Source organism: Nycticebus coucang, chromosome 19, assembly GCF_027406575.1.
Source record: "Nycticebus coucang isolate mNycCou1 chromosome 19, mNycCou1.pri, whole genome shotgun sequence".
NCBI classification, from domain to species: domain Eukaryota; kingdom Metazoa; phylum Chordata; class Mammalia; order Primates; family Lorisidae; genus Nycticebus; species Nycticebus coucang.
In genome coordinates, this window is record NC_069798.1 from 5,727,064 (window position 1) to 5,753,909 (window position 26,846).

General features: G+C 45.4%; 1 protein-coding gene across 2 annotated transcripts in view; it reads left to right on the top strand.

The window, feature by feature from the left end:
* Positions 1-6,047: 6,047 nt before the first annotated feature.
* Positions 6,048-26,846, top strand: part of LAMA1 (laminin subunit alpha 1) — a 168,223-nt gene continuing 147,424 nt past the window's right edge. For both annotated transcript variants that reach the window (XM_053571812.1, XM_053571813.1), the window contains exon 1: positions 6,048-6,207. In XM_053571812.1, coding sequence (XP_053427787.1) covers positions 6,135-6,207 — 73 coding nt within the window. In that variant the 5' untranslated portion in view covers positions 6,048-6,134. The remainder of the gene's footprint in view (positions 6,208-26,846) is intronic.

Below are 26,846 nucleotides of genomic sequence, written 5' to 3' on the forward strand. Positions count from 1 at the left end.
GCTAAAACTTCCATTATAATGTTAAAGAGCAGTGGAGACAATGGGCAACCTTGTATGGTTCCTGATCTCAGTGGAAATGAATTTAACTCCATTCAATATGATATTGTCTGTGGGTTTGCTGTAGATGGCCTCTATCAGTTTAAGAAATGTCCTTTCTATACCAATTTTCTTAAGTGTTCTGATCATGAAGGGATGCTGGATATTATCAAAAGCTTTTTCTGCATCAATTGAGAGAATCATATAGTCTTTGTTTTTTAATTTGTTTATGTGCTGAATTATACTTATAGATTTACGTGTATTGAACCAGACTTGAGATCCTGGGATAAAACCAACTTTGTCATGATGTATAATTTTTTTGATGTGTTGCTGGATTCTGTTTGTTAGGATCTTGTTGAATATTTTTGCATCGATATTCATAAGTGATATTGGTCTATAATTTTCTAGTTGAGTCTTTTCCTGGTTTGGGGATCGGGGTGATGTTTGCTTCATAGAACGTGTTGGGTAGTCTTCCTTCTTTTTCTACATTTTGGAACAGGTTAAGTAATATAGGTACTAGTTCCTCCTTAAAGGTTTGGTAGAATTCTGACATGAGTCCATCTGGTCCCGGGCTTTTCTTTTTAGGAAGATTTTGTATGGTTGATGCTATTTCAGAACTTGATATTGGCCTATTCAACATTTACAGTTGATTCTGGCTAAGTCTTGGAAGGTGACATGCTTCCAAGTATTGGTCAATTTCCTTCAGATTTTCATATTTCTGAGAATAAAGTTTCTTATAATATTCATTAAGGATTTTTTGAATTTCTGAGGAGTCTGTTGTTATTTCGTCTTTGTCAATTCTCATTGATGAGATTAGAGATTTTACTCTTTTTTTCCTAGTTAGGTTAGCCAAAGGTTTATCTATTTTATTGAAAAAAACCAACTTTTGGATTTATTGATCTGTTGTATTATTCTTTTGTTTTCATTTCACTTAATTCTGCTCTAATTTTGGTTATTTCTTTTCTTCTCCTGGATTTGGGGTTGGAATGTTTTTCCTTTTCCAGTTGCTTGAGATGTCCCATTAAGTGGTTAACTTCCTCTCTTTCCGTTCTCTTTTTTTTTTTTTTTTTTGTAGTGACAGAGTCTCACTATACTGCCCTCGGGTAGAGTGCCGTGGCGTCACACGGCTCACAGCAACCTCTTAACTCTTGGGCTTACGCGATTCTCTTGCCTCAGCCTCCCGAGCAGCTGGGACTACAGGCGCCCGCCACAACGCCCAGCTATTTTTTGGTTGCAGTTTGGCCGGGGCTGAGTTTGAAGCCGCCACCCTCGGCATATGGGGCCGGCACCCTACTCACTGAGCCACAGGTGCCGCCCTCTTTCCGTTCTCTTATGGAAGGCTTGCAGTGCTATAAATTTCCCTCTTAGGACTGCCTTTGCAGTATTCCAGAGGTTCTGATAATTTGTGTCTTCATTGTCATTTTCTTCCAAAAATTTGGCAATTTCCTTCTTAATCTCATCTCTGACCCAGCTATCATTCAGCATAAGGTTATTTAACTTCCATGTTTTTGTATGAGTACGCAGATTCCTGTTGTTACTGAGTTCAACTTTTATTCCGTGGACGTCCGAGAGGATGCAAGGAATGATTACTATTCCTTTAAATTTACTGAGGTTAGACTTGTGGCCTAAGATGTGATCGATTTTGGAGTAAGTTCCGTGGGCTGATGAGAAGTATGTGTATTCAGTTTTGTGGGATGAAATGTTCTGTAGATGTCTGCTGAATCCAAATGTTGGATGGTTAGGTTTAAATCTAAAATTTCTTTGCTCAGCTTCTTATTGGAGGATCTACCCAACACTGCCAAAGGAGTGTTGAAATCTCCGACGATTATGGAGCTGGAGGAAATCAAGTTGCTCATATCTGTTAGAGTTTCTCTTATAAATTGAGGTGCATTCTGGTTAGGTGCATAGATATTAATAATTGAAATCTCATCATATTGAGTATTACCATTAACAAATATGAAGTGACCATTCTTATCCTTCCTTACTTTTGTTGGTTTAAAGCCTATTGTGTCTGCAAATAGAATTGCAGCACCTGCTTTTTTCTGATTACCAATTGCCTGAAATATAGATGACCATCCTTTCACCCTGAGTCTATATTTGTCTTTTAAGGTAAGATGTGACTCTTGTACGCAACAAATATCTGGCCTGAGTTTTTGTATCCAGTCAGCTAACCTGTGCCTCTTTAGAGGACAGTTTAAGCTGTTCACATTAATGGAGAATATTGATAAGTCTGGTAAAATTTTGGGGATCAAGTTTCTTGAAAGTCCAGGGGACATTTTTATTCCTTTTGCCACTGTGGAAGTTGAAGTTTGATCAAAAGTTTCTGAGTGAGTTTACTTTTTGTGGTAGAGGATTGGGCTGGTCATTATGAAGGATAGGTCTGAGAATATCCTGAAGAGCCAGTTTGGTTATGGCAAATTTCTTCAACATATGAATGTCATTAAAGTATTTAATTTCTCCATCATAAATGAAACTCAGTTTAGCTGGGTACAGGATCTGGGGTTGAAAGTTATTTTGCTTTAGGAGATTAAAAGTCGATGACCACCCTCTTCTGGCTTGAAAAGTTTCAGCAGAGAGATCTGCAGCCATTCTAATATTCTTCTCTTTGTAGGTAATGGGTTTCTTACATCTGGCTGCTTTCGGAATTTTCTTCTTCATATTAACTTTAGTGGAGTTAATTATGATATGCCTGGGGGATGTCTTATTCGGATTGAGTCATGCTGGGGTTCTGAAACTGTCTGCTATCTGAATTTCAGAATCTCTTGGCATGTCCGGAAAATTCTCTTTCATAATTTCATGGAGAAGGGCCTCTGTGCCTTGCAAGGCCACTTCATCACTTTCAGAGATTCCAATGACGCAGATATTAGCCTTCTTCATTCACTCAAGAACATTTTTTGAGTGCCAGGTGCTAAGGATATACCATTAAATGAGAAAGACACATGGGGGTCCCTCCCTACTGGTATGGAACATTCAGCTTGGTAGTTAAGATAGAAAAAAAGAGGGGAAATAATCATAAATTGGATAAGTGCTATAAAGGAAACAATGTTTGCTAAGATAGAGAAGGAGAGAACCAGGCCTTGATTGAGGAGTCTGGGAAGGTCTTGCTAAAGTTTGTTGTTGAGCCGATGTAAGTCACCAGCACTCTGCCTAGCACATGTTGAACAATCAGTACAGATGAATTCGTATTCTCTAATACTAATATATTTTTCCATTACAAAAAACCAAGCTTGATTATGACTCAAAAAATGTTGTTGAGTGAATGAAGTAGGCACTATTACTATCTGTATTTTACAGATGCCACTGCTAGTAAGTATGGGGGACAAATGTGAGCCATCTCAGAACTTAGCCTATAGACTTCATCAGTACCAGTAATAATCACACTACCACTCACCTTCTGGTCACCTGAACACAACTATTTTCTTCTGTGTTGTAATCTAGTTCCTCATTTGCAACCAGAATATCCATATTATTTAGAATTTTGCTTTTCTCACTTAGCATGTCACCAAATTAAAAAAAGTTTCACACTTTGAAAATAGCTACATAGCTTATCACGTTGATTTATAAATTACCATTTCACTTCGGCGTGGCATTTTTGATTGTTCATTGTTTATAGGTGACTTTGAAGCAAGCATCTTTTCGTGCCTAGTTTGGGTTCACAAAACATGAACATTCTAGTTATAGTCATTTTCACCTTGAACAAGCCAGCCCTGTATTTTCATGATACTCCAGGTATTTTAGATATTTCTCAAGTGTGCTAAAGAATAGAAACATATGTACTACAGGGTTTTATGAGACATGAAGAATTGTGACATTTTTTCTGCTCTGTTGTACCCAAATATGTTCGGTTATATCAGCTTCTACAATTTGCTTTTTTTTTTTTTTTTTGAGGTAGAGCCTTAAGCTATTGCCCTGGGTAGAGTGCTGTGATGTCATAGCTCACAGCAACCTCCAACTCCTGGGCTTAAGTGATTCTCTTGCCTCAGCCTCCCAAGTAGCTGCGACTACAGGTGCCTGCCACAACTTCCAGCTATTTTTTTGATTGTAGTTGTTATTGCTGTTTGGCAGGCCCGGGCTGGATTCGAATCCACCAGCTCTGGTGTATGTGGCTGGCACCTTAGCCGCTTGAGCTACAGGCGTCAAGCCACCTTCTACAATTCTTCTGCTGAAATCTTTCTGAGTAATTTTAAGCATTGATAAATTGTGCCAATTTGCAACTTTTGATCCTTCTTTTTTTTTTTTTTTTGTAGAGACAGAGTCTCACTTTATGGCCCTCAGTAGAGTGCCGTGGCCTCACACAGCTCACAGCAACCTCCAACTCCTGGGCTTAAGCGATTCTCTTGCCTCAGCCTCCCGAGCAGCTGGGACTACAGGCGCCCGCCACAACGCCCGGCTATTTTGTTGTTGCAGTTTGGCCAGGGCCGGGTTTGAACCCGCCACCCTCGGTATATGGGGCCGGCGCCCTACTGACTGAGCCACAGGCGCCGCCCCTTTTGATCCTTCTTACTCCCCACATGGGCAAATAACAGCTTGCTTCCTTTGAAATCACAAGCATGAGTTCCCTGCCTGCAGTTGAAAAATGGGGTCTGACCTTCAGCCTAAATATCTAGGGACCCAGGATAGGGGAAGACTGAAGACCCCTTCCCATGGTCCTATCCTCCACAATCTCAGAGTGGGGTGGGAGAAATCTCAGACTGGAGGTTCAGCCCTGGACCAGACATGTGCCTCTTCTGGTCTTACAGAACTGTGGTGATTACATGAGATAATCTATATGAATGCACTTTAATATACTCCAAGTGATATACCCCTAGTGTGTGAATGGCTATTGGGTTGTATCAGTTCAGAAATCCTTACAATTCTGTATTTTAATATCTATATGCTTAATATTTTAATACTTAATTACTTAAGTACTTAATTTACTTAAGCATTTATTAATAGATACTTGGTTGTTGGATACTTTCATCATTAACAACTTGTGTATTTTACATTTAGTATTGTGGGGAGTACCATCTCACTGAACCAGACTACGTCCTTTACAAAGGGCCAAACTCTACTGTTTTGTTCCACACTTCCACGATTAAAAAAAATTGTTAAGTGGCGGCGCCTGTGGCTCAAGGAGTAGGGCGCCAGTCCCATATGCCGGAGGTGGCAGGTTCAAACCTAGCTCCGGCCAAAAACCACAAAAAAAAAAAAAAAAATCGTTAAGTACTATAATTTACTTTTATTCATTCAATGTGTAAGGAAGTGTTCTTAGAAAAACTGGAATTGGTAGAGTTGTCAAATTGATTCACAGAACTGAGATAAAATAAGCGAAGGACGGTAAGACTTAAAATTTTGTATGTTTATATTGGGGAAATGTGAGCTCTGCAGAGTGTTAGGAATTTTTCTGATAGAAAAAATCAGAGGAAATAAAAAGTTCTTTAAAGAATATAACTAGATGTAGTTCAAAAAAACTAGTTGAAATTTAGTGTTAAAACTAAGTCTAAGAAAGAACGAATCTCTAGCAGAGAGGATTTCTTCATAATCATTAAGTCCAGCGACCCTTCTCGCCTTCCTTAGGCAAAGCCGGGAACAAGTTACAACTCATTTTCAGAAGAAATCCTCACAAAATGCTCTGCCCGCTGCCGAGGGGGCCGGCCAGGCGGGCGCTGGGTCCGGTTCCGAGGGGCCGGCTCGCGGCCAGGGCTGGGCGGCGGCGCGTCGGTCCCCGCGGGGCGGGCAGGGTCAGAGGGCAAATACTTTCTGGGAATCCAGCTCCCGGCCCACGTGGGCAGACTTTCTCCTCCGTCACAGCCCACCCCGACTCGGACCCGGGCGCCGCGGCAGTCAGCCGGCCGCCCCGCGTGGCGCAGCCGGTGCGGGGTCCCAGCCGGTGCGGGGCGGGCCGTGCGCCCTCCCGGGGGAGGGGTCTGTGCGGCCGGGCGGGGGGCGGGGAGGGCTGGGCGCGGCCGAGGTCGCCGGGGGTGTGTCCGAGGGGCTGGCGGGCAGGCGGGAGGCGACGCCGGGCCGGGGAAGCGGCGGAGTCGGCCCTGCGGAGCGTGCGGGGCGAGCGCGCGGCTTTCTCCTCCCGGAGCGCACGGAGCGGCGGCGGCGGCGGCGAGATGCGCGGCGGCTGCGCGGGGCTCGCACTCCTGGTCTCGCTGCTCTGGGTCTCCGCGCGGTGCCAGCAGCGGGGTGAGCCTGGGCCCAGCCGGATCCTCGGCGGGCGGGGGCGGCTGCGGGACAAAGCCCGGAGCTCCGCGGCTGCTGGGGGCTGAGCGCGCATCCCTCTCCCCTCGGACGGGGGGCGTCGGACACGTGGGTCTCCGCGCGGGCACTGGGGGCTAGGTGGGGACGCCACCCTGGGCGGGCGCTGCGCGCTCTCCGGAGCCCTTGGCTGCAGCCTCCTCCGGCTCCAGGGGCTGCCTCGCTCTGGCTTTTGCCGGACGTACGGACCCAGGAGGGCAGGAGTGTTGGGGGTGACTGGAGTGGGGCTTCGGGGGTGTGAGGCAGGGGGGACGGCGACACTACTGTGGTCCCCGGCTTTCAGCAGCTGCGTTGTGTGTGGCAGGCTGGAGTGGCTGGGCTGCTGGAGGGCGCAGGGAATGAATGGGAAGTTCTCCGGAGTCGCCCTCATTGTCCTGCGGTACGACGAGCCCGACTGTCGCAGCCGGGAAAAGGCGGACTCCTCGGGGCCACTCGCGGCCTGAGGGGGTGAAGGGGGAGGCCACGGCGAGGAGCGCTCCGCTCGCCAGCTGCCCCGGGTCGGGGAGGACCCGCGGGCGGCGTCCGGGGCTCAGATGCGCCTTCCGCAGCCGCGCTGTCGCTGCAGCCCCGAAGCTGCCAAACCATCCCCTGCGCGGGACACCCTCGGCTGAGGGACCAGCGGGGCAGTGAGCACTTGGCACGCTCCTTGCAAAGACTGAGCGCGAACTTCCCAGTTCCTGGCCACGCCGAGAGGGGAAGAGAGACCTTCTTTCCCTTTCGTTGTGACAACCCCAGTCCCCTCGCCACCCACGGAGTTAAGTCTTCCCAGCGGCTCTCCTGGGCTAGACGGTCACAAATATTTGTTGAAAACATTTTAATGTATGCGACACGTGACAATGGGCATCTTTCCACCAACACAAACTTCATGAACAAAAAGAAAAGTGCAGGTCGAAAGTAGTAGGCGGGATGCGAGGTACCCTCGTGGGAAACTGTGTTGGGGCTTTGTGCCGCGTTGGGGGCTGCGCAGAGAGGCGGCCGCCTCCTGCATTCAAGCATTCATGATGAAAGCACTGGACCGAGCGGAGACGCAGCTTTTGAATAGCCGGGCGTCTGCTCCCAGAGCCAGGGTGGGAGAGAGGGAATTTGCATAGTTATGAGGGAAAGGGGCTAGCCTTGGGAAGGAAGCCTTTGACTCTTCCAGTGGAACTCGGGTCTGTCAGGTTGTGGAAAGTGCACAAGTCCCCGGTTTCCCACAGGGTGCAGAAAGAGCAGCTTTGCCTCGGCTTTTTGTTCCAAGAAATTGAAAGCCTTAGTCTGAGAGGCTCTGAATGTTTTCTGTGCCTCTCAGAGCTCAGCACTGGGCCTGGGCGGTCATGAGTGGAGTTTGCAGGAAGGGGGACCACTTGGGGCTTTTCTGCTTTGAGATGCTTTGCAGAACCTCCCCAGGGCAGGAGCCTGTGGATCGCTAGTTCACACCCCACAGCCATCAGCCTCTAAGGAGCATCTTTGGACGAGTTTTGACGGTTTCTTTTTTTTTTTTTTTTGAGACAGAGTTTCACTTTCTCACCCTCAGTAGAGTACTGTGACATCCCAGCTCACAGCAACCTCCAGCTCTTGGGCTTAGGTGATTCTCTTACCTCAGCCTCCCGAGTAGCTGGGACTGCAGGCGCTCGCTGCAACGCACGGCTATTTTTTCTTGCAGTTTGGTCAGGGCCAGGTTCGAACCTGTCATCCTCGGTATATGGGGCCTGCGCCCTACTCACTGAGCCACAGGTGCTGTCCGAGTTTTGACGTTTTTAAGAAATAATTTTGTGCACCATGTATGTAGTGTAAATGGTTCTAAGATGGTGTAATTGGGTCATAATAAAATAATCCTGACCTGCAAATCATCTGCCAAGTTAACTATCTGGTGCTTATATTCTTGCAAATGATGGTTATCTAATAACATTCAGATTGCCTATTATTCCCTTTCATCTCCACAGCCTGCCTAGGTTACCTTACAACTCAGGCATATGACCTGGTGGCTCACTTTTCTTTGAAATGTAACATGTTTCAAGTGAGCTATTCTTAAGTATTGAATAAGAGGTGCTGTTTCTAAAAATAATGATATCTCTTCTGTTTTAACCTCCCTCTTTTTCTAAATTAAAACCAGATAATTCCAGCTAAAGAAAATAAACTGGGAGAGGAAAATTCACTTCATTCTCATAGATGGCATAGTATTCAAATTAACACGTCCACAGTAAAATAGGTGTGTCTGAATAGATTTCATAGGTGCATTTTTCTTTTCTGTAGCTGTGTTCTCCAAGTAAAGAACAATGAAAAATACTGATTATAGCAGCTAGATTAAGCACACGTAGAATAGAAGTATCACTGCCCCACAGCCTATGTATCTCAGGCAGGGGTCCTCAAGGTATAAGCCCATGGGCCACATGAGATGGTGTGATTGTATTTGTTCCTGTTTTGTTTTTTTACTTCAAAATAAGATATGTGCAGTGTGGCTCGGCGCCTGTGGCTCAAGTGGCTAAGACCTGGGCTAGCGGGTTCGAATCCAGTCCGGACCCACCAAACAGCAATGATGGCTGCAACCAAAAAATAGCCGGATGTTGTGGCGGGTGCCTGTTGGTCCCCAGCTACTTGGGAGGCAGAGGCAGGAGAATCGCTTGAGCCCAGGAGTTGGAGGTTGCTATGAGCTGTGATGCCACAGCACTCTACCGAGGGCCACAGCACTCTACCGAGGGCAACAGCTTGAGGCTCTGTCTCAAAAAAAAATAAAAAATAGATATGTGCAGTGTGCATAGGAATTTGTTCAGAGTTTTTTTGTTTTTGTTTTTTAACAATAGTTCGGCCCTCCAACGGTCTGAGGGACAGTGAACTGGCCCCCTGTTTAAAAAGTTTGAGGACCTCTGCAGCGCATTCCTCTTTTCCAGACTTTAAATATAAAGCCTGCGCCTGTGGTTCATCTAGCATGATGGAGAATTCAAATGCAACAAGAACGTGAAATAAACACAGGTGCTACTTCACTGTCCTGAACCACTCTTAGAATGACCCTGCTTTATAAACCACTATCATAAAATGCGCATGTGACTGTTTGTTTCAAGACAATCGTCCTTGAAATACCCTACCATTTTATAATAATTCATTCATAAAGTCCTATGGTTGTTCATTTTCTTTTTTTGTGGTTTTTGGCCGGGGCTGGGTTTGAACCCGCCACCTCCGGCATATGGGACCAGCACCCTACTCCTTGAGCCATAGGCGCCGCCCCTGTTCATTTTCATTATTAGTAAATTTTAACTGTATCTTCAAGCTCCGGGTGTGTCGTTATCTGCCTTTACCACAATGGCAGATTGCACCAGTTTTCCCTTCACTATCTGTGAAACAGCAGTAATGACAGGGCCTGTCTGAGAAGGGTGTTCATGATTAAATGAAATCACGTAAGGAAAGCTGTTGGAATAGTGCCTAGTACAGGACAGCCTTCACGAGCATTCTTTGTGATCATTGCTAGTACTATTTTACACAGAACTGGAGGGGGGCCTTTTTCAAGCTCTATTTTCTGGGGTGTGGAATTGTTTAGAAATTCAGAGTATGGACTTGGCATCAAATAGTCTTGAGCTCAAATGCTAGGCCTGTTCCATTGATTAGCCATGACAGTCATCCTCATTGTCCACATCCGTCTCGTCATTAAGACCTACTGATTTTTACCGCCTCTTTTTGTATCCTCACTGCTAACTAGGCTCAGGAATTGTTTGTTTTTCTCATTTAATGTTGTGACAGTAAGTCCACCCAGCCTCCCACCTCACCTTTTCTCCCTCCTTACGGTGATTTTTCTAGAAACATCTTTTGGATAACCGCTCCCATCCTTGTTTGAGATTCTCCCCATTCCTCAATACGTCCTTGTCAGAGTACTTGGTATTCATCAATATGGCCGACTCTCCATCCTTTTTGTCTAAGCAAGTGGTCTTCTTGGATGGAGCTCTTTCCACTCCACGGGCCTCCTGGATCAACCAATGTGATCCCCACACAAAATGTCGGTATCCTGCTGGGTTGCACCGGGATAAACCAAGGAAGCTGGGTCCCCAGCCAGCCTGCTTATCTCAGGCACACAGCTATCCATAGCTGACCAGTGTTTCCCAGCCTTTGGGCTGTTAAGTGCTGGACAAGTGTCTCAAGGGGTTCTAATGTCCTGGAAAACGTTCCCTGTCTTCTGGTTGTTGAAGTATTTGTCAGGTCCCCTTCCCTGGACTCCCAAGGCTCTCCTCACTTGTCTTTCTAGTCTGGGTGTTTAATTAGCTTGCCTGCCTGTCTCACTCACTAGCTCAGGCTTCTTGAGGGCAGGTGCAGGTTTTTCATATCTGCTTGTTCTTTGCTTTGCAGTGTTCTTAACAGTTAATATCCACTTCATTTAGTGCAGCGGTTCTCAACCTGTGGGTGGCAACCCATAGGAACTGTATGAAAGGGTCGCGGCATTCAGAAGGTTGAAAACCACTGATTTAGTGGCTATATTTAACAATAGTGGATATATAATAATAATATATTTAAGAATCATTTTAAAAATATATCAAATAGGTAATCCATGTCCATCCTACAAAATTTAAAAGGCATTAAAGGGTATATATAGTTAAGAAAGTTAAGACTTTTGTCACCTTCCCCTCCCCCCCCTTTTTTTTTTTGATACAGAGTCTCTATCGCCTTGGGTAGAGTGCCATGGCATCACAGCTCACAGCAACCTCAAATTCTTGGGCTCAAGCAATCCTCCTGCCTCAGCCTCCTGAAAAGCTGGGGCTACGGGCACCTGCCACAATGCCTGGCTAGTTTTTCCCTATCTTTAGTAGGGATGGGGTCTCACACTTGCTCAGGCTGGTCTCAAACTCCTGAGCTCAGACAATCCACCCATCTTGGCCGCCCAGAGTGCTGGGGTTATAGGCATGAGCCACCATGCTGGGTCTTGTCACACTCATTGGAGGTAGCTGTTGCTTTTAGTTTCTTGTATATCTTTCCATAGGTGTCTCTTCATGTAACTTTTAAAGCAAGTACTTCATGAAACCTACTTCTTTCCCTAAGGGTGTAAGAGAGGTCCCTGTTATTTCCTGACAAAACAGGGATGCAAGGACACTGAAGCCATATCCCTCTCTCCACTGCCCCCCATTCGGTGCAGGGTGTCCTTGTGCAGGACACTGACACATGACTTAGTAGATTGCAAACTTTTCACCGCCCAACTTGTGTCTTCCAAGGATGTCTGTAATAGAAAGGTATTATTAGAGCCTTGGTTTCATGGCATTGTACTAGTTCTGAAAGTATAATTTACCATAGTATTAATAAACTATCTTTTAAGCCCTAAGGAATTTCAGGAGATATATTTTAGGACTTTATGATATAGAGAAATTGAGTTTGAGAATAATTCTATTAGAAGTTAAGGATAAGGCCAGGCACAGTGGCTCACGCGTGTAATCCCAGCACTCTGGGAGGCCGAAGCAGGTGGATTCTTGAGCTCAGGAGTTCAAGACCAGCCAGAGCAAGAGTGAGACCCCATCTCCACTAAAAATAGAAAAAGACTAGCCAGCTGGGCATTCTGATGGGTGCCTGTAGTCCCAGCTAGTTGCGAGGCTAAGGCAAGAGGATTGCTTGAGCCCAAGAGTTTGAAATTGCTATGAGCTATGTTGCCACAGCACTCTACCCAGGGCTATAGAGTGAGACTCTGTCTAAAAAAAAAAAAGTAAAAAAGAAGTTAAGGATAAGTTAGTAAGTTTACCAATAGTTATGATCTGTTCCTGGAACACTATGTCAGACACAGAAAACCTTCATTAAAAAAGTAATTCCTGGGCAGCGCCTGTGGTTCAACAGGGTAGGGCGCTGGCCCCATATGCTGGAGGTGGTGGGTTCAAACCCAGCCCCAGCCAAAAAAACTGCAAAAAAAAAAAAAAAAAAAAGTAATTCCTAATGAATAAAGTTAAGCCTTTACCTTGAATACAAAAATTAACTGATGGCAACTATAAAGAACTCTGAACTTAGTTCATAGCTGTAATTTTTAGTTACATTCCTCAGAAATGTTTGGATGAATAAGATAAACCATAGCTCCTAAAAATGATGTGTGTAGCTCCTTTACATGTTTGCAAATAATTATTTCATGTTTTATTTTTAAAATCTGCATCCATGGACAATTGAACCAATCAATGCATTACCAAATTAATGATTAAAAAATAAGTTCCTTCATAGAAAAAAGTAATTTAGTTAAGGTCATGAACTTTGGTTCTGTTGGAACCTGTCTGTCAGGGAGCTGTTTCACCACTGGATATCTGGGTGCATTGTATTTTTCTTGTCCTTTATCCTGAGGGTGACAGTCCCTGCCCAGAGTAACTAATAATAAAATAGCACAGAATCCGTCCTTGTGTCTTTGTTTTCTCAAGACTGGCTCTGGAGAGCTTTCTTTGGGTTAGCTTGTTCCTGGTCTTGCTTGGGGGCAGCAGGCAGGCAGTGAGATCCAAATCAGCTTGGTGGATCACATTCTTGCCTAGGTAAGCATTTATCTCAAAGTGTTAATTCAGAAATGGTGGCTGAGATACCACCTCGGAATCACCCGCGTGATTTCAGTGTGTGTGCGTTATTTTGTGTTAGATCAACCATTTGAAGTTTCAATCTCTTCATTCCAGAAGTTATCTTTGAAGTCTGATCCATGGGCCCAGCAGGCAGTAGGTCTGACCTTCTCGTGCCAGAGAACCTCCTATATTGCTGGTGGGAATGTCAAATTTAGATCAATGAGTATTTATGGAAAGTGCCAACTTTTCTCGTTCCTGAAAGTATTTCCTGAGTTTTGTTCCATTGCTCCCTGATTTCCTGCCAGAACCTCAGGAAATTCTCTGCAACAATAGCAGTGTGAAAGGAGAAGCTTTGGGTTAGTGGATCTTTTTTGCTGTTGTTAAAAAAGAGAACATTTAGAAAGAAAAAACAGCCCTCACGACACAGTGTTAATTATGATACACCACACATTGAAATGTCTTCCAACCTTTTAGTAAGGGCAGAATTTTACCCACAAAATATGGTTATCTTGTTATCTCAGGCCAAGGACAAAGAATTCTTTCCTTCTGGGCAACGCCTGAGGCTCAGTGGGTGGGGCACCGGCCCCGTATTCTGAGAGTGGTGGGTTCAAGCCTGACCCGGCTGAACTGCAACAAAAAAATAGCCAGCCGTGCGTTGTGGCCGGCACCTGTAGTCCCAGCTGCTCTGGAGGCTGAGGCAGGAGAATCGCCTGAGCCCAGGAATTGGAGGTTGCTGTGAGCTGTGACGCCACAGCACTCTACCGAGGGCCATAACATGAGATTCTGTCTCTGCAAAAAAAAGGAAAAAGAAAGAATTATTTCCTTCTTCCAGATGTCTCCCTTCCTGATTTCTCCCCATTCCTGCCATTCGTGGAGTTACCTTGGCCTCAACTGCCTTTTCTTTCTTTTTTTGTATCTCCTTATCCAAATTGTCTCCGTGAATTTTTGTTTCTTTCTTTAAAAAAGTTGATTATTTTTTGTTTCTATTACTACTGCAAATGCTCACCAGCTGTCAAAACTGGCTTTATACAATAATAACCACTCTTTCCTATTTCAGAATGTTAGGAGGTACACATGTTCTGTGATACAGTTTTTGTACAGATGGAGTCAATGTTATACATGTAAATTTGCCCTTCACTTGATACTGTGCATGAGAACAGCCACCTTTAATGGGTCCCTGACAGTAGCTAATGTCTTTTACTTAATCAAGTTCCACACTGCAGTTGGACAAATCCTGCTAAAACTCTGCCTTCCTCCCCCCCTACACTCCCCACCATTGTTTCCGGCTTCTGCCCACCTGCTGCGGCCCTCCAGAAGGCCTCTTGTTCAGTCCCAGCTAACCAGCCCCTGTGCGTGCTTTTCAGTATCTGCAGTTCTGCCTTTCATTGTAGAGAGAGACGAGTCTTTCTCACTGCACACTCCCTGCTATGTTGACCTACAGCCCCGTGATTTTGTTGTATGACCCCCTTGCCTAGGATGCACCCCCCACGTTCTACCTAAAACCTAACCCAACCACTCAGGTATAGCCTACAACATACTGCCAAGGACAGCCCTGTGACTAACACTTCTCTCTAAGTTTGCCTTGTATTTTGTGATCAATTAGGATTCCCAAGCGGAGTAGCCATCTGGCCCCCTTTAGGATGGCTGTCCTGAAATGCCATCAGCCAGTGTCCAAAGAAAAAGGACATTCTCTTCCAAGGCCTTTCTGGTGCTAAGACCTGGGTTGTGGCAGTTAGAGGGTAGTCACGCCCACAGATTTTTCAGAGGTGATCTTAGCAGTCATACAACCTGTTATCCGGCCCTGGGTTGTAACCCAGCCCTGCTTTCTAAGCACGAGACCTTCAGTCTCCTAGATTTTATACCACTCATGGGGACTGCTGTTCAGCTAGTCTTGGTAGAATCGAAACTCTGTGTTTCCAGAAGCCTTATTCTCATTTGTATCCAGAGGCACGAGGACCTTTATGATTGGAATTCTAGGTTTAATAGCTGTTTCCAGAACTACCTCTGCTGTGTGGCTGACCTGCCACCGGTCCCAGCTGCTGTTTCCCCAGTGGGCCACCATCTTTATCTGCCCCTCAGAACCCCCAGTCTGCCCTCTCAGCTCTTTTTTCTGAATCCCCAACCCTGGCGTTTTATATAAATTCAGTTTTCTCAACTCTTTATAATTCTACCCGACTTCCTGGGCATACTTTCGTTGGTTCTAGAAGTTTGGAGTGGGGAGAGTTGGAGGTATTCACCCACTTGTGAATACCACTGGACGCTTCCCATGCGTTTCTTTAGGAGAGTTAGAAGTTTAAAGTGTTAACGCTGTCTTAGAGAAGGGAGCAGTAGTCCTTGCGCACTGCTGCGGCTTCTCTGCGTTTTTCCTTCTTCTTCTGTGCTCGAGCATTCATTTGTTTGCTCCTTAGCGCACGCACCAGGTGTGGGGCAGGGGTGTCCAGAGGTGGGGCGTCTGGAGGACCCCTTCTCAGCTGCCTTCCTCACTGTGAATCCAGGACAGTTCTTGACATTCCTGGTGGATTTGTTTTTGAAGACCAAGGAACCAAAAGTACACAGATCAGATACTTTCTCCCTAAGAAAGGACAGTCAAGGAAGGAGTAGAGAGATTGAAGTTGCACTACTGTGTGACCTTACCATGTGTATTTTGCTTGTGTATATTTGTGTAAGTTCTCAGTGAAATGAGTGGGCCAATTTGTGGGCTGGGGAGGAGGCAGAGAGGCACTCAGCACTGCTGGCTGTGATACGGGAGTCCCAGGATCTTCTGGGGGAGACACCACTGTGGAGCATGATGGCTGCTCCCCTAGGCTTCCACTCTTCCACGGAGGACTCAGAGCCCATCTGCTTGGTGAGCTTTTCTGAGTGTTCCTGGGAGAGCAGGTTCAAACAGTTACTCTGTGGGCTGCACACTAGACATTAATAATGTCCATGCCCAGCTTCTACCCCAGGGAATGTAATTTGTTTGTTCTGCAGTAGGGTCCAGTCAATTGCATTTCAAAAATGCTTCCCGGGTGATTCCAGGATGCAGCCATGGCTGAGAACCTCACAGCCAGTGTCAAACTGTGCTGGTGAACGCATTTACACAGCAATGCCAGGTGTGGGACAGGGAGGCAAGACCTGAGGTCACTTCTCACTTGTCCTTGGGGTGTGAGTCAAGGCATTGACCTGTCAGCACTCCGTGGCCCTGGGCCTTGTGCTTTGTGACGGCCGTCGGCCTTGGTGGCTGACTCTTCTCGCCTCCTGTCTCGTGCTGTTCCCTCTGCTCTGTGAGGTGGCTTGGTGACACCCACACTTCAGAGTCCTGTGCAGTCCCCATGCTTGCAGCCCAGAGCAGGGAAGCTTCTTGGGGTAACTCAGTTCCTTTCTTGTGTTCCCTGAGCCCCTTGGGTCCTGTTTTTCAGTTGATGCTTAATTGTCATGTTTGTGTTTGAATGAGCACAGTTCAATCTTGCTTTTCTGGTTACTCCCCAATGCTCTTTTTTTTTTGAAAACACTCCTGGTCAGATAGGAAGTTTATTTATTTTATTTTTGAGACAGAGCCTCACTTTGTAGCCCCTGGTAGAGTGCAGTGGCGTCACAGCTCATAGCAACCTCAGACTCCTGGGATCAAGTGATTCTCTTGCCTCAGCCTCCCAAGTACCTGGGACTACAGGCGCCCACCACAACTCCTGGCTATTTTTAGAGGTTTGGGGTCTTGCTCTGGCTCAGGCTGGTCTTGAACTTGTGAGCTCGGGCAATCCATCCGCCTCAGCCTCCCAAAGTGCTAGGATTACAGGTGTGAGCCACCGCACCAGGCCCAGATAGGAAGTTTAGAGTCTCATGTTTTGGGGTAAGGTTCAGCATTGCAAAATTGGGTGGTTAATTGGTTGAACTGTGCATTCTTTAGTTGACCTGAAATGTATGAAGTCCCCTCTGCATTCAGGCATTACCCTGAGCTGTGTGCCTCCTTTCCCAAGCTTTAAATGAATGTCGCAGGAAGATCTCCCCTGGTATTACCTGGGCAGTCACGTCTCCTCCTGGCCCAGCCTGCTGGTCTTTGCTTGCACCTGCTCAGACCTCTGAGGTCTGGCTGTCCTCACGCACCTGCTGATCCCAGCTTCTCTGCTCTCATCTTCCATTGGTTCTTCGGAACTTGCTTTCCTGGCCTCGTTCAGACGTGTTTGTCAGTATTTGGCTTATTGTTTCCCTTCTAGCTCTGCCTAACAAAATAAGAGCTCCATGCTCTTATCCACATGCTCCCCCGCCCTCCACACACACACCACCTGCACTGACCTTGCAGACAGCTCCCTCCCGGCTGCCCTACTCCAGGCTCTGGGAGCATTACTTTACTTACTCACTCCAGACTGAGCAGAGCCCAAATCCAGAGGACCTGGGCCCATCTGCTGGGATTAGACAGGTTTTGCTCGAAGGGCCATCCCAGCTGCCACCAGTGCTAAGGGGAAGTCTACTGTCACCCATAAAGCAATTTTTGAAGAGCTCAGAAGGTTGGCCGCCTCCAAAGTTCCCCATGAGTTTCAGGTCTGTGACTGTGAGTCCACCATATACCCCCGTCCCTGTAGCATCACTGCAGGGGCGTGTAGTCTCTACCTGGCGGGACTGACAGGCCCTCTGGGGTCTCACTCATCAGGCCTCCTGGTGGCCTCTTCTCCCCATTACCTAGTGTCCATCCTGTGATATCTGTGATCCCATAATGTAACATGGTGACCTTTCTTCCACCTGTGGTGCTCTCTCTTACTCCATCTGCTCTGTCATTCCTCTTACGGTCTCCAAAGTAGACCAGCACATCACTCTGTATTTGGTTTTTGTTTTTGTTTTCAGACAGTGTTTCACTCTGTTGCCTTGGGTAGAGTGCCATGGTGACATAGCTCACAGCAACCTCAAACTCCTGGGCACAAGCTATCCTCCTTCCTTAGCCTCCAAGTAGCTGGTACTACAGGCACCCACCACAACGCTGGGCAAGTTTTTCTATGTTTAGTAGAGATGAGGTTTTGCTGTTGCTCAGGCTGGTCTCAAACTCCTGAGCTCAAGGGATCACCCCACCTCGGCCTCCCAGAGTGCTGGGATTACAGGCATGAACCACTGCACCTGGACGCTCTGTAACTATTTGTTAACCTGCCTGTCTGTCCTTGAGGGCAAAGGTGTTTGCTCATATTTCTAACAACCTAGCACAGTGCCCGATGCACAATGTTGATTCTCTAAATATTTGTTGGATGAGTGGATGTCCCAGCACAGACAAGTAACAGGGGTTAGAAAGGAATCCAGCAGACATTATTTAGAGATCCGGGCAGACAGGCTGTTGGGATTAGGGGAGTCACTAGTGAGAACGGAGTGCTTCTGTGCTGGGAAGGGGCAGGGGCTCACATGGGAAGGCTGGGGGACCTTGGTTTGTCACCCAGACAGGATTTGGATACAGGGAACAAGGAAGAATCTAGGTAACCAATCTAGACCAGAGGGTAGACAAACATTTTGGGGACCAGGTTCTCAGCCCCCCCCATTCTCAACCAGACCACATCATCAGGAAAGACCAAGAAACAAGAAGTGTAGATACTCTCTGTGCTCAGGGGGGCAGAGAAGAGCCACACAGTCTGGTAACCGGGGGACCTTGATGACCTGAAGAGATTATTAATCTGGGTGGCTTTTTTTAGTTTTCCTCTGCCAATCAAATACAAAGAAAAAGTGGGTTATGCTCTTGTAACTAGATGTTACGGATGATGGACATTCCATTCAGCCTCAAAATGCAGATTATAGTCAAAGTAGTCAATAAAAACTTATTTCTGGATTTGGAGCCACTGCTTTCTAGGCATCTCAAGCCAACAGTTCCTTAACTTACATAATCAATAAGTATTGTTGAGTTTTTAGAATGTACTACACACCGGGGATGGGGCACCTTGTACCCCGATCCCAGGGCTTGTTGTGAAGCAAGCATGAAAAATGCCCACGGATCCTTCTAAGCGTGTTCTTCAGTTCTGTTTTAGGAGAGATTTCTGTTTCTGAATGTCTCAAGCACCAGATAGCTCCACTTATTGGTGTAGAGTGGTTATCTTCGTCAACAGAAAGAGAATTCTGATTCAACACTACGTTTCTACTGCGTGGAGCCTCCTTTTAAGCTGGTGTTGTGTGTGACTTCAGGCTTGTTGGGCTGAGTAGTTATATTTTCCTATAAAGTTGAAGTTTTTGTAAAGGAACTCTACCTGCCTGGCTCTAAAGGACTTTGTTTAAGTGAGAGAACAGCTGCCCTCCTTCAGGCATTCTGGGCTAAGACATCCTCCTCTTCTTAGAAACGGAACAAAGGCATACAGAGTTTATGCCACAGATGGATTTTTGTTTGATAAAAATCACTTATTACTGAATGAAAGAATAGCCTATTCTCTTTGGAAATATGAGCATCCCATCTCCCGTGTCTTTAGTGGTTTCTAACTCTGTTGGTTTAGTTTTAATTATTACAATTGACTGAATTAGACTGGGCCTCATTGTATGTGGTCAAACTTCCCCTGAAAATCCATGTGTAGGAAGCTTTTCTATCAACTCCCTCAGTAAAACAATTCCAAAATAATATTTGCGGGAACCAGCTAGTAAAGAGAATAAACGTCCCATTGGTTACTGTTGTCAACTGATCTAAGTCAGTTTAACTATATATAACGTTTAGGATGTTTTTAAGGGATAATGGAACACTTTGAAGGAGTTAGAGACACATGAGATCGTTTACATCAGGGGTTCTCAACCTGTGGAAACTGTATTAAAGGGCCATGGCATTAGGAAGTTTGAGAACCCCTGGGTTACATCTCTGCAATCTGAACCCTAGATGATCAAAAGAGAACAGCGTGAATCAAACACCACCTTACCCTGTGCACTGCGCGGGTCAGTCAGTGTTAACACACCTTTCCTAGCAAGCAGGTTCATAGCAAGTCAGAGGCCGCGTCCTTTAAAGTGAGAGTCACCCCTTTCTGTCTTTTTTTTTTTTTTTTGAGACAGAGCCTCAAGCTGTCACCCTCGGTAGAGTGCCGTAGCATCACAGCTCACCACAACCTCAAATTCCTGGGCTTAAGCGATTCTCCTGCCTCCGCCTCCCAAGCAGCTGGGACCACAGGCGCCCACCACAACACCCAGCTATGTTTTGGTTGCAGCCATTATTGTTGTTTGGCGGGCCGGGATTTGAACCCACCAGCTCAGGTGCATGTGGCTGGCGCCTTAGCCACTTGAGCCACAGGCGCTGATCCCCTTTCTGTCTTTTTGAGTTTCGACACTTCTCTCTTGGCAGTTGGCAGCCTTACTAAACCTGGGTACAGGAGGTTAGTTAGGTCTCTCAAAGGATAGAGGGTTCCATCTCTCTCCTTCACGATGCAGGCTCCAGGCACATAATCGTATACTCTGTACTTAGAAGGGTCAGGAGAATCTCTGTGTTATAACAGGGTTTTTTGGAGTATAGTTGACATGCCATAAACTCCTGCCAGTGCTAAGTATACACCTTAATGGGTTTTTAGTAGGATACATTTAGAGTGTTGTACAATCATCACAACAATCGGGTGTGGAATGTTTCCAAGACTCTAAAAAACGTCCTCAGAATCGTTTGTACTCAGCTCCTTCGCCCACCCTTAACTCAGCCCCCAGCAATAACCTGCTCTTTGCACCTTGAGAGTTATTTATCTTTCTGGAAATTCCATACACATGGAATCATACAGTGTCCAGTCTTCTGTGTTGAGATTCTTTGCTGTCTTCAAGGTGCATCTGTGTTGCAGTGTCTATCAGTAGTTTGTTGCCCTTTATTGCTGCATAGTAATTCATTGCATGGATACCCCACACCGTGTTGACCTGGTTGTTTCCGGTTTGAAGCTATTAGGAACAATGCTGTGAGATTCAGGTACATGTCTTCTTGTGGATGTAGATTTTATTTCTGTTGAATGAGATTCCTAGGAATGGAACAGGATTAAAAGTTTATGTTTAATATTTTTTTAAGAAAAACTCTCAAACTTTTCCAAAATGTCTGCTATTTTACATCTGTGCCAGCCGTCTCTCCACATCCTTACCAAGGCGGTGCATCATCTTTCAGAGGTAGACTGGTTAGGGGGTTTGAAGTAGTATCTCCTGCTATTAGTTTGAATTTCCCTAATGATTAATGACATCAAGCATCTTTTCAAGTGCTTCTTAGCTGTTCATATATCCTTGGTGAAATGTATATCTAACTTTGCCCAGTTTTTAAGGGTTGTTTATATTCTTTATATTGAGTTATAAGAGTTCTTCATATTTTCTGGCTATAAGTCCTTTGTCAGAAATGTGATTTGAAAATATTTTCTCCCAGCGAATCGTTTGTCTTTTCATTTTGTCAATGGTGTGTGTTGAAGTGCCACAGGTTTTAATTTTTTTTATTTTGATGAAGTCCTATTTTTCAATTATTTTCCTTCTTGGATTATCTTTTGGTGTCATATCTGAGAATTCTTTGCCCAACCCATGGTTATAGAGGTTTTCTTCTATATTTTCTTCTAGAAATTTTATAGTTTAACTCTTACATTTAGGTCTGTGACCCATTTTGAGTTAACTTTCGTGTATGATAAGGTGGTAGGGTCTAAGCTTATTTTTTCCATATGGGTATCTGGTACTCACAGCCACATTTGTTGAAAAGACAAAATTGTGTTGGCACCTGTGCCAAAAATCGATTAGGCACAAATCTAAGTGTCTGGACTCTTAGTTTCTTCTTTTGTTCCCTATGTCTGTCCTTCTGCTAATATTACACTGTCTGGATTTCTTTGACTTTATAAGTTTTGAATTAGGGAGTGTAAGTCATTCAACTTTGTTAATTTTTTTTCTAAGTTGCTTTGAGTTTTCTAGATCATTTGCATTTCCATTAATCAATTGTCAATTTCTCAAAAAGAGCCAACTGAGTTTTTTTTTTTTGAGACTAAGTCTCACCATGTCGCCCTTGGTAGAGGGCCATGGCGTTACAGCTCACAGCAACCTCCAGCTCTTGGGCTTAAGTGATTCTCTTGCCTCAGCCTCCCAAGTAACTGGGACTACAGGTGCCCGCCACAACGCCTGGCTATTTTTTGCTTGTAGTTGTCATCGTCGTTTGGCAGGCCCAGGCTGGGTTCGAACCGCCAACCTTGGTGTATGTGGCTGGCGCCCTAGCTGCTGAGCTACAGGTGCAGAACCATAACTGAGATTTTTGACAGCAATTGGATTGACTCTGTAGATCAATTTGGGGAGAATGACTGTCTCGTGTTACTAGGTCTTCTGATCTGGAAATAAGAAATGCCTCTCCCTTCATTTAGATCTTTAATATCTCTCAGAAAATATAGGTTTTCAATATATTAGTCTTGAATTTCATTCATTTTTCTTTAAATTTTTTTTGGTTGGCTTTGAATTTCTTTTCTTAAGTTTTTGTTATTTTGTTCTTGAATAAAAAAGCCTGGGATGGAGATGTGATGTGGCCCTTCTGTAGCTCGTGTGCTCCCACGATCTCCATGATACATTGTGAGCTGGTCCAGCTGTCTGTCACTTGCACTCACTGGAACCAAAACTCAGGCTAGCCCAGCCAGGATTTTTCACTATTCATTTCCTGTGACCTCACTACTTTTGCTGGTAGCCTCCTGGGCCTGTGCTTCCACTCCCCGCTGCAAGTCCAGCCAGCTGTCACCAGCAGTGGAGCTGCTGGCTTTCCCAGGGAGCCCTGCCCCGGGCTGGGGTGAGGCTGGAGCAGCCCTGTCTGGAAAGCTGCTCTCTTCCAAAACTTTACCCTAAACTCCAGCAGCTGTTCATGAACAAAAGTTTGTTGTTTGTCTTTATTTGATTTTTGGAGTCCTGAAATGGGGTTGTTTTTGAAAATGTTGTTAACTACATCATGTTTTTGGAAGGGCAGGAGGATTTATCAACCCCTTTCCTCTGCCATAGACACCAGTCTGTCTAGAATATTTTAGTTCATATAGGTGCATGCTTTGACTACCACAAATTTCTCCAGTGAGAATCCATGTCTGTTATTCATCCTGCCATTAACAATTCCTTGATTTTCCTGATAGCCCTGTTGATAGTCTCCATGCTAATTAGAGTCTCATGGTGCTAATTAGTCATGGAGGAGGCATTGATGTCAGGGGCCTCCCACCCGACTCCCCAGGAAGACACAGCTCTGGTTTTAATAATAGCTGTGTGAGGGGCGGTGCCTGTGGCTCAGTGAGTAGGGCGCCAGCCCCATATGCCGAGGGTGGCGGGTTCAAACCCAGCCCCAGCCAAACTGCAACAAAAAAAAAAAAAAAGAAAGTTAAAAAAAAAAAGAAAAAAACAAAAACAAACAAAAAATAATAGCTGTGTGGGGTCAGTTTAACCTGAGTCTCTCACACACATGTACCTTATCACAGTCTTTATGCTGAGGTATCTTCCAGCTAATTTCAGATATTATACTAGCTACTAGCTACCATTTATGTTTAACTGGATTTTCATCTTGAGTCAAACCTCAGTAAGCTCAAGTAAAGGAGAATTCTGTGGGAATTACTGTCCCCGGAGACAGATGCCAAATTCAAAGAAGTGCTGGGTGGACTGCTTGGGACCATGGCCCCAGAAGCTGGGAGAAGAGCTGGTACTCCCCTGTAGACAAATGAGGTCCCAGACTTCTTCAGGGCTAGAGCCTGGGGGTTGGAAAAAACAGGAGGGGGAGGTTGGTGCTCCCAGGAAGGGGAGCACTCAGGGAGAAGAGGGGTGTGCGACCTAGAATGTAAATGGAAAAGTCTCACTGTTCTGTGTGTGCACCAGCGTGGGGTGTGTAGTAAAGACAAGCCATCTGGTTTTTACTCGTTTGTTTTGAAATAAAATGCATTAAGGATGTACATAAATGTGATTGATGAGAACAATCTGATAATGTGATCCAACCTGGGTTTTGATTCCTTCATTACTGAGGTATGGAAATAAAGTAAATTTTCGCTCCCCGTATTAGCATAATAAAGATATAATATAGGGAAGAATTTAGAAAATCAAAGGAAAAGAATATTTAAGAGCTGATTTTTTTTTTTTTTTTTTTGAGATAGAGTCTCACTATGTTGCCCTGGGTAGAGTGCTGTGGCATCACAGCTCACAGCAACCTCAAACTGTTTGGGCTTAAGTGATTCTCTTGCCTCAGTCTCCCAAGTAGCTTGGACCATAGGAGCCCACCACAATGCCCGGCTGTTTTTTGGTTGTAGTTGTCATTGTTGTTTGGCAGGCCTGGGCTGGATTCGAACCTGATAACTCCGCTGTATATGGCTGACGCCCTAGCCGCTGAGCTATAGGCACTGAGCCTAAAAGCTGATTTTATTTTATTTTTAATTAATTTTTTTTTGAGACAGAGTCTCAAGCTGTCACCCTGGGTAGAGTGCCATGGCATCACAGCTCACAGCAACCTCAAAATCTTGGGCTTAGGCGATTCTCTTGCCTCAGCCTCCCAAGTAGCTAGAACTATAGGCACCTGCCACAACACCCAGCTATTTTTTGGTTGTAGTTGTCATTGTTGTTTGGCAGGCCCAGGCTGGATTCGAACCCTCCAGCTCCGATGTACGTGGCTGGCACCCTAGCCACTGAGCTATAGTTACCGAGTCTAAAAGCTGGTTTCAGTGAGGGCAAAAGAGAGACAAAGAGAAGCTTCAGAGACACTGCCCTGGTGGGGAGCCACAGCGCCTTGACCTCTGGAGTGGCAGGATGACACCGCCTGTGTGCAGGGCCTGCTTTTGCCCTTAGAGGTTCTCTGGGAAGGCCTTCCTTCTGCTTCTGTCATTTAGATCCACCCCCTCTCCTGGAGGCTCAAACTCCATGTCCCCAGGCAGCCAGGGAACAGCTTGTCAGTTTCTACAAAAACCCAGCCAGGAGACTTTGACAGAATCGGGTGGAATCTAATTGATAGCTCAGTGTGGGAGCCTTGCTGTCTAACAATACTGAGTCTTCCTGTCTGTAAGTAAGAGACATCCTCATTCATTTAGATCTTTTACATTTCTTTCCCAAAAAGTTGGCAGGTGTACTGGTTTTGAATTTTTGAAGTTTTTGAGGTTTTCCTTGTACTGGTCTTGGATTTATTTTGTTGCATTTTATTCTTCTTTGCCTGTGTGGATGGAGCCTGGACTGCTTTGGTTTGTGTTAGGAGATCTTCCAGCTGGATGTTCATTGACCTTGTTCATATGTTGTGTCTTTAGTTTTGGAGGCCTTGAAGTTTTCTTTCTTCTTAACAGTAGCCAGACACCTTTGTTTTAACCAAAACCCTGCATTCCCTCTAAAAATAGTTGCCAAAGGTCTCCAAGACTTGAATGCTGAATGGGGATTCTGGAGATCTGGTTAAATAGTGACAGAAAGCTGCTTGGAGGATGGGAGCTCCAACTAATGAGTCCCATGACCTTGTGCCAAGCTTGGCTGAATTGTCTAAACCCGGAGTTTTCAAGCTGGAGAAAAGCTCCAAGAATCCTCTAATTTCTTGAACTCAAAGCAGCGCCCCCTGGAGCTTGTTAGATGTGAAGCATCTCAGCCCCATCCCAGCCCTGCCGAATCAGAATCTGCACTGGAATCAGACCCCTGGGGGATTTGTGCAAATTGAAGTTTGAGAAGACCTGTGTTATTCCCTAGCTCTCTCTGCCTAGTGTAATCATAGTTACCAAACATGTGGATGCTAAGGGCCATCTTCCTATGGCTTTAATAGCATGGTATCATGAATCTGTTTTAGATCATATTAACATTTTTTTTTTTTTTCTGAGATAGAGTCTCAAGCTGTCATCCTGGGTAGAGTGCCACTCTTGGGCTCAAGCAATTCTCTTGCCTCAGCCGCCCAAGTAGCTGGGACTACAGATGCCCGCCACGACACTCAGCTATTTTTTGGTTGTAGTTGTCATTGTTGTTTGGTGGGCCTGGCTGGGTTCAAACCTGCCAGCTCTGGTGTATGTGCCTGGCACCCTAGCTTCTTGAGCCCATATTAACATTTTAATAGCATTCTTCTGATACAGTATACGCCTGTCACAAAGATCTACTGATATAACATCTTTTCCAAGACTGCTGTTTGCAGGTGGATTTGGGGGAAAAGTGGAAGATGTTGCATTATTTAACTTCCCCTCGTTTTATTTTGGCCACGGTTGAGATTTCACTAATGCCAAGACCCAGCGTATTTACCTCTCACATGTTTAATGCCTTTTATATTATTATTTAAGTCAGGATTTAAAATACTGAACAAGAGGACCTGTTGAGCACACAGGGTGGAAGACCCATGTCTCTGCCCCTCAATCCGATATACTTGATGTTGCTTTTCTCATTTTTGGGAAAGTATATTCCTTCCTGTTTTCCTCGAGAGACTGGGCCTCTGTGAAGGATGAGCAGTGTGCTGCTGTCCACAGAAAATCAGCTGATGTGGGGACCAGGAGGACAGCCAGTAGAGGACACTGCCAAGTTATTTGAGGAAAATGTGGACTCTGTTGTGTGATATATGACGTGTGCATGTAGTGTGATATCTGTAGGACAGAGAGCAGAAGAAACAGGGCTTTAGGAAGAGGGAAAGGTCGTTTTTGACAACAGCGTCTGTGAGGTCAGGTGAGCTGAAGGTGAGCTGCAGACAGACGTGGATGAGACCTTGAATGGGGCATTTTTAGGGATGAAAAGGAACGGATTCCTAATTAGAGTTGACTAAAGGGAACATGAGAGGCAAAGAACTGGAGACAGTGAATACCATTCTTGCCCACATCCTCCATCAGGTAGCAGCTTTTTACAAGACAAAAACTACTCCCTAAAATAGATTCGTCTATGTACAGAGGCAGCCTAATTTCAGGCAGATGGGGACATGGTCCCTGAACTGAGAAAGTACAGTATTCCCAGTTCCCTGAGGATGACACCAAGATACTTTAACTCCATGTACCTCTGATTGGCGTGTTTTCCTCTAGTTGTTAAATTGTCTACTATTGGTCCTTAGGCAGAAAGATGTCCCAAACTATTTCTCTGTTTGTAAGGTGTCCCTTTAGGTATGTGCTGGAGTAAAAGTAGCACTCATCTGGTGGATGCCGCCCCCTTGGGGTCACCGTGCTGCGTTCAGCTGGAGCGCGTGATGCATTTGACATCTGGGGTTAGAGGTGCTGGCTTGTGGATGTTTGCCAAGACAACTCCCTGCTACCACTAGAGACA